This window comes from Monopterus albus, unplaced genomic scaffold (assembly GCF_001952655.1).
Source record: "Monopterus albus unplaced genomic scaffold, M_albus_1.0 scaffold26.1, whole genome shotgun sequence".
In the NCBI taxonomy this organism is placed as follows: domain Eukaryota; kingdom Metazoa; phylum Chordata; class Actinopteri; order Synbranchiformes; family Synbranchidae; genus Monopterus; species Monopterus albus.
Window position 1 is genome coordinate 292319 of NW_018127906.1, and position 8361 is coordinate 300679.

The 8361-nt window shown below is 40.1% G+C and overlaps 1 protein-coding gene across 7 annotated transcripts in view; it reads right to left on the reverse strand.

Moving 5' to 3' along the window:
- The window catches only part of sgsm2 (small G protein signaling modulator 2), a 184896-nt gene that overhangs the window by 101140 nt on the left and 75395 nt on the right, over nucleotides 1-8361 (reverse strand). For all 7 annotated transcript variants that reach the window (XR_002274548.1, XR_002274549.1, XM_020595204.1 and 4 more), the window contains exon 3: nucleotides 1937-2105. Coding sequence is in view for 5 of the 7 variants with exons in the window: in XM_020595204.1 (XP_020450860.1) it covers nucleotides 1937-2105 (169 nt within the window). In the remaining 2 variants the exon portion in view is untranslated. The remainder of the gene's footprint in view (nucleotides 1-1936; nucleotides 2106-8361) is intronic.

The following is an 8361-nucleotide window of genomic DNA, read 5'->3' on the forward strand; positions in this document are numbered from 1 at the left end:
GAGGACACAGGGACAAGTTTGTTATTTTTCATAATTGTTGTGGGGTGGTTTCCTACTTGAAAGAGATTTTTTTACTGTCTTGAGACACAGCGTGTTAGGTATTTTTAGTCAGATAGATATTGGTCAGGTACTTGTTCTATTAGAAATGTTTAGTGGAGTCAGGATGTCTAGTTAGGCTGTTAAATGCTTAGTCATTCTCATGAGTTTCTTGCAGGGTGCATATGGTCAAGGATAACTAGATAGAAAAGTTTGACTGTCAGCAGACAGGATGTTTAATATTATTATTATGATGTGTTTAACCGTAATCGTAATCATAATATTTTCTTATGTTTTGTTAGGTAATTTCTTAGTCAGATAGATATTGATTAGATACTTGTTGTATTAGCAATGTTTAGTGGAGCCAGGCTGTCTGGCTTAGGCAGTTAAATGCTTAGTCATTCTTATGAGCTTTTTGCAGGCTGTATATGGGCCAAGGTCAACTAAATAGAGACGAGTCTGCAGGCAGGAGGTTATTGTTATTATTATGATATGTGTAACCGTAATCTTAATCATAATATTTTCCGAGGCTTAATGTCCGGACATGTCCCTGAATGTCCTGTATGTTTTTAGATGCACACCACATAATCAACACTCACACACACATTGATTCTCTCCATGTTTTGACTACTGCTACGGCCAGCTGTGAAGCTGGCATATCAGGTGACGTCACGGTTGATGTGCCTGTGTAGCATGGGCTAGCCCAACCAAGGGATAAGATTGTTTAGGCATTAATGGTTTTTTCATGCTCCGTCTGCCTGCGCGCAGTATTGGAGGTGGAAGATGCCTGGACATGTAATGTTAATTTTACCCGTGATTCTTTGAATAAACCAGCACGGTTATTTTTTATATATCCAAGTGGTCCGCTTCGTCTCTCTGAGTTCCTGGTTAAAAGAACTGGGTAATATCTTTCAGTTTAATGTCATGACATGTCACTAGATGTCATGTCAGAATGTTTTTAGATACACACCACTTAATCAACAGACACACACACATTGATTTTATTCATGTTTTGACTCCTGCTATGGTCAGCTGCAAAGCTGGCACCAGAGACGTCACGGTTTCTGTGTAGAATGGGGCTAGCCCAACCAAAGAGATAAATGTATAGGCCTGGTGTGGTTCAGGGTCTTTCATCCTTCAGCTGCCTGCGTGCATGTTGGGGGGTGCAAGATACCTGAGCGTGTAATGTTAATTCTTACCTGTGTTCACTGAATAAATCAGCACTGTTCTGAAGTTACTTGGGCTGCCTCGTTTCTTAGAGTTAGCATGGCTAAGAAGAACCGGACTTCACACGTTAAACTAAACCATCAGAATTACACACTGTTACACAAAAGCTACAGTATCAAAGCCTTAAAATTCAACCACAGATCACTATATTTTGACTGCAACACGACTAAACATTGATTATCATTGATTAGACATTGATCAAACATTAATTATCAATCAAATCTTTACTTTATGCATGAAACCATTTTTTAAAAAACTTTTCTTAATAAACTGTCTCCTTTCTCTATCACACACACACCTGTACTTCCTCTTTTGTATGGATATGTGTTTTACTTCCCTTTTCTTCATGATTCAGCATTTTCACTTATGATTTAGATTCTGAATGTACTTTAGACTTCTAAATGTACCTTTTTCAATACAATCCTTTCTCATTTTATCCTTCAAATTCATTCAATTTGCACAAACTGATTTCTGATTGTGGTGTCAGGTTTGCTCCCTGATGGAAACACTTCATTCTTAAACTGATGGACTGAAACATAAACATGAAACTGAAGTTGTGTGTCAAACACCATTTAGTGAGCTCTCCTCTGTTACATAGTATGGTATGGATTAAAAAACTAAGAACAAGAAACAAGAGGCAGAAGAGGGGGTGTGAGGGTCTGTGAGAACAAACCTGGTGAGATCAGCCTGCTGTTGGAGTTGCTCTTGCACTTGGCGGCAAACTTCGCCGGCAGTGTCGTAGACTTTACCGACCTTGGTGAAGAGGGCAGCAATCTTGTCACTGCGGAGAAAACCAGCTGCCCGTCTCTTCAGGAGATGGCTCAGGCAGGCCTCAATGGCAGCTGCAGAGAGAGGAGGATAAGTGCTGGGAGTGTTAATATTGTTAATATTATATCCAACATAAGGTATGACAGATTATTAGCAAACTGAAAAGATGAAGGACAATAAAAATAGTCTGTAACACTCACTGTGCTCATCAGTATAGAAATGTGTTTAGTTTCCCAGTAAGAAGAAGTGTTAAACAGTCTAAAGCCCTGTAATGGCACTGAGAGACTGATAACAACATCATATTGATGACTATCCTGCTCTTAGAGTGTCAGTCTTACTGAAGCGTAAAATATCAATTTCCTTAAAGGTGGCACAAGGGGAAAGGCCACAGGGTCACAGATACAAATAGGGTTTATGCATTAAGGTAGGGAATTCCATGATGATGCCCCATCCTATTCTTATTGATATATTGTATTGTTATGATGGTCCTTGAGTAATGACTGTGCATGGAAAAAGGTCTTTTCAGGGCAGTGTCTGTTGTGTGATCCTGTGTCGCCACAGAACCAAAGCTCCCCCACAGCCCATAGCTGTTCCAGGGAGCTTAGTTTATCTTCTTTGGAGGGGAATACACAGTCATTAAAAATTCTTTTGACAGAGGAGTAAAAATTAAGATGGAACTTAAGACTCTTTCTGTTGATATGAATTATTGAGCATGTAACCTGTGTGAAAGTACAGTTTGTTTCTGTTTACCAATTCACTTTATCTTTCCTCACTCCACTTTCATTTAAGATGGTATCTTCCAGCCTCTGACTGGCTGAACACACCTGAGCCAGGTAATCAGCAGCAGGTCAGGCAGGGATAGTTAGAAAACAAGCAGGACAGCAGCCCTTGAGGACTGGAATTGGCCACCCCTGTCTTAGATGCTATACAGTTACCAAAAAGGTGGCCATTTGCAAGTGTGCAGCACACACTAAAGGGACAGATCCCATATCACTAGGAAATAAAAAAGCTGATGAAGAAGCTAAGAAAGCTTCACAAATGAAAATTTTGAGGGTAGACAACCCATCTCAAATAGACCAAACTGTTTTAAAAGATATGCAAAAAGCTGCCTCACAAACTGAAATTCAGAAATGGAAGAAAAAGGGAGCAACCTTTAATGAAAAAACAGAACTACACGAATGACCAGAAGGGAAACCTATCCTACCAAATATTTCTACTTTTAAGATATGCTGCAATTTTGGACAAAGTCATGAGGGATGACATCCATGATAGGCAAAGCGTTCACAACACATGGATTTTCAAACTACTCTAAAAATGTTCGTGCTACTTGTACAATATGTGCTCACCACAATGCAAGAGGAAACCTGAGAGCTAAAAGAGGTCAATTTCCAAGACCACAATTTCCATTCCAACACATTTGCATGGACTTTATAGAGTTAAAAAAGTGTGAGGAAAAGAAATTCGGCCTGGTGTTAGGTATTTTTAGTCGGATAGATATTGGATAGATACTTTATGTATTAGAAATGTCTAGTGGAGATAGGATGTCTAGTTAGACTGTTAAATGCTTAGGCATGCTTATGAGTTTCTATAGGGTACATCTGGTCAAGGATAACTAGAGAGAAAAGTTGATGACTGTCAGCAGACAGGGTGTTTAATATTATTATTATGACGTGTATAACTGTAGCTTTAGCCATAATATGTTCTTATGTTTAAGTCACGACATGTTACTAGAGGTCGTATGAGAATGTTTTTAGCTACACACCACTTAATCAACAGACACACACACACACATTGATTTGCTTCATGTTTTGACTATTGCTATGGCCAGCTGCAAAGCTGGTAAGAGAGATGTCTCGGTTGACGTTTCTGTGTAGTATGGGGCTAGCCCAACTGAAGGGATATAATGTATAGGCCTGGTGGGTTCAGGGTCTTTCATCTTACATCTGCCTGTGTGCAGTTTGGAGGTGCAAGATACCTGAGCGTGTAATGTTAATTTTACCTGTGATCCTTTGAATAAATCAGCACTGTTTTGAAGTTACTTGGACTGTCTCGTCTCTTAGAGTTAGCAATGGTAATAAGAACCAAAGACCCACACTGGTTATAACAGACATGTTTACTAAATGGGTTAAAATATTTCTCACAGCTGCTCCAGACACTCACACAGTTGCAAAGGCACTAGTGAAGGAAATAATCCCCAGATATGGAATACCTGAAAAAAATATATAGTGACAATGGAACTCACTTTGTAAACAGTGTAATATCATTGTTAGCTCAAACTCTGCACATAGACCTGAAGCATCAATGTGCATATCATCCACAATCTGCAGGGTTAGTGGAAAGACATAATGGCATTCTTAAAGCAAAACTAAGAAAAACTATAGAGGAAACTGGAAAGAACTGGGTTTATTGCCTGCCATTAGTACTCTTAAACATGCATGTAACCCCCACAGCAGGTGGGTTAACACCCTTTGAGTTAATGTATTGTTAGAAATGAATAAATCAGTCAGATAAGTATTAGACATTGTGTTAGAATTTAATGTGTTAGTAATGCAGTTTAGTAAGATTCAAAGTCTACTCTAGTCTGCTTTGCTTCAAGGTTAGAAGACAATGTTGATTCTGAAATGTGAGCTACATACACCAATTGTTTTCGTGTATTAAAACTTGTGTTAGAATTATGTTTGAATGAATGTCTGTGCAGATTCTCAGTCATCCAGGTCATAGTAAACTGAAAAAACCTAGAACAACTGGACTAGATTTCTAGGTCGAAGACGTTTCACCTCTCATCCAAGAGACTTCATCAGTTCTGACTGACTGGTGTTGAGCTGGAGATATTTATCCCCCTTGGTGGTGTTTCAGTCCTTTGAAGGCCAACAATGTCCCTTAACGACTGAGTCATTATAGCCCAGTATTGGTGAGAGTCGTTACCTGTCCTTGAATCCTCCCCTGTCGACCAACGCCTATTGTCCTGGTGGGCATGTTTGGGTAGAGAGCTCAAAACAGGATTGTAGATGGATGACAAGTTGTGTCTTAGTCCACCACCCCTATTTAGTGAGGGGTGTTCTATGGCTGGGAGTGGTACCAGTGAAGGAAGACAGGGCTTTCTCCTCAATTTCTTCCATGTACAGGTTGGCAACTATAGGAGACACAGGGGAGTCCATCGCACAGCCGTGTTGCTGCTTATAGAAGTGCCCCCTAAACTGGAAGTAGGTGGTGTTTAAACAGAGTTCCAGCAGAGTGCATACATGGTCTGTCTGTCAAATCTATAGGTGGGCCCAGAGGATCGTTCGACAGCAGAGTGTACATAGATGCAATTGGCGTAACCCGAGGAGTACCTGATGAGTTTAAAGCTAGAAATCAGATGGCTGCAGGGTTCAAATATTTTCTTTCCTGGTAGGTCATGGTAAATAAAAATGTGGACTGGATTAATTACTTGTAGTATAATCAACGTTTTGTGAATCATACCAGAAATGTAATAAGAGGCTTAGCAGAACAACTAGGCCCAACCTCTCTCATGTCATGGCAAAATAGGATGGCCCTGGATATGTTGTTAGCCGAGTGAGGGGGAGTATGTAAGATGTTTGGCACATTTTGTTATACTTTTATACCTAATGTTAGGTTATTTTTTAGTTAGATAGATATTCAGAGATTTGTTGTCTAGGAATGTTTAGTGTAGCCAGGATGTCTCCTCAGGCTGTTAAATGCAAGGTTGGTTAAGGCAGAAAGGCTGAAGTCAGGGACAAATGTTATTATGACGGTAAAAGTAACCATAATATTTGTCTTAATGTGTAATGTTATGTCAAATTGTTTTAGATACACACCACGAAAACAACAGCCACACACATTATTTTCTTCATGTTTTGTCTACTGCTCTGCTCAGCTGCCAAGCTGGCATATCAGGTGACGTCACGGTTCGACAGCCCAGAAATGATTAATATTGTATAGCAATGCTTGGTTCGGGGTCTTCCTGTTTCCGGGCTGCTTTTGGCAGGCTGGGGGTTGGAAGATCTCTGGACTACGGTTATATTTTTTATGTACTCAAGTGGTCTGAGTCGTCCCTCGGAGTTCCTGGTTTGAAAGAACCGGACGAGGCTTTATGATGGAATAGAGCCTTTACTAACAACACTTTCCCAGATGGCAGCATCACCAAGGCCCTTGAAGGACTGACAGCCCTATCCGAGGAACTGACTGAGAACTCTGGGATCAACAACCCCTTCACCGACCTCCTGAAATCCTAGTTTGGGAAACTGATCGCTTCTGGGTTGATTTCTCTGTCCGTGACTGCAGCCCTGCTGGTCGTGTGTGGCTGTTGTGGCATCCCCTGTCTGCGAGGACTGATGTACAGACCGATAGACACTGCTCAGACTAGGACCATGTACCAACAAGTCCGCAACGAGGACAGGGAGGAGGAAGACTATGAGGAACAGGATGACTGGGTTTGAAAAGAGACTTTCCTGATTCTAATCTGAGTGAGCCATGTATGAGATCCTGGGATGAATGAGATTAAGAATTATGTTGTAATTAATGTGTTTCTAAAAGTTTAAACAGGAGGGAAATGTCATAAGAATTACATTATTATACATGATTTCTGCTTTGTTTTAATCACTGTATGCTATTTAATGTTTTTTAAACTTTCAGAACAGAGACCTGTGAGAAACTGCTTGTGTGAACTGAAGGGCATGTTTTAATCTTTGTTTTGGTATTCTGTGTGTTGTGATATATTCAACACATGGTGTTCCAGACTTAAAGGAGCCAGCCATAAACTTTGAAGATAGACAGGCGCGACAGCTTATTTAGTGTCTAAGGGGTTATCAGGGCAACCCCCTTCAACTTCTGTTTTGCTACTTAAATCTACTTTACAACTTGAGTTGCATCTTTAGGGAGTTCCCTTTCTCCTATATATTGTGATGTTTAGACTTAGCTCATTCAGACAACTCTGTATGCTCATGCTGACTTGTCTCCTTGCTGCAAGTAAAGATTACTGCTATTACCATTTCAGTGACTTCGTTGCTCTGTTTGGAAATTCTTTTGACAGCCTGATATCACAACACTCACACACCTGGTTTCTAGCACATTCCAGTAAGCTGACGTGGGCAGAGGTTGGCCTGCTCATGCCAAGGGCCAATAGTATTAGGATGCATGCAAAGCCCAACCTCTGTACAAGGCAGCCTCCACCCAAGAAGATAAATGTGACCACAGATGATAGCTCGGGGCTCTTTGATGACAGGGTTCCTGTGGAAGCTCTGTTTCTCTGAGCCCAGCGCTATATCGCTTCACATGTGACCAGACTGGAATAAATTTCTACTGATTTTATACAGTCCTCTTCTGTTTTCTGTTCTTTGGCTTTCATTTAAAGAACTGGGTCTAACACAGGGGTACCAGTGATGAGCCCTGGACTAAAGATAGGATTTACCAAGGTTAGAGCTGGTGCATTCTTTGGGGTCAGCAACACTCAGTCATTTATAACAGTCGAGTCAGATACACCATGACAAAACCCACAGAGACCTGACAAAATTAGTGCTTGTGCTTTTTCTTAAGGATATGGTAAACCAGTTCAGTCTTTCACTCTGTCTATTTTCCATTAGCTAATCTTTATTTTCTCAAATACATATATATCAGGTTTTGATTGATATCCTCTGTTTCCATGCAAGAGATGAACACTCATTTCATCTTCAGACCTTATTCTCACACAGATGCCCCCAAAACACATACACGGTATTTTTATTCCTTGTGGGGACTTTACATTGACTTACATTCATTTTCTGTAGACTTATCCTAACCTTAACCATAACCACTACTTGTCTAGCCCTAACCCTGACCCTAGGCTTAAACCATGTTGCCACCCTAAAATTCAATTTCCTTGTCGGGACCAGCCTCTGGTCCAAAACTCTGGACCAAACTCATGCATACGAGGTTGGCAGTGATGTGATGACTGATGTGAGTGTGTTAACTATAGTTGTTTTTGGCGGCCTGTTTTCATTTTAGTTTTAGTCTAGTCTTTCTGTGAAGCTGTCATTTTAGTTTTTATTAGTTTTAGTCAATTCATACTCTTTTTAGTCTAGTCTAGTTTTAGTCGACGAAAACTGATGACATTTTAGTCTAGTTTTAGTCAATGAAAATTGTATTTTAGTCTAGTAGTATAGATGAAACCAAATGTTTCTTTTAGTCAAACCCATTTCAAACAAGGTTATCTTATTATATTATTGTTACCTTATAGACTCAAGAGTACATCCAATACACATTTTGTGTGATTTTGTGGCCACATTTCTCCCCATCTTTTTCCACAACAAATTCCGTTTTCTTTTCCACTTCTATGTAATTAAAGTTTTTCCA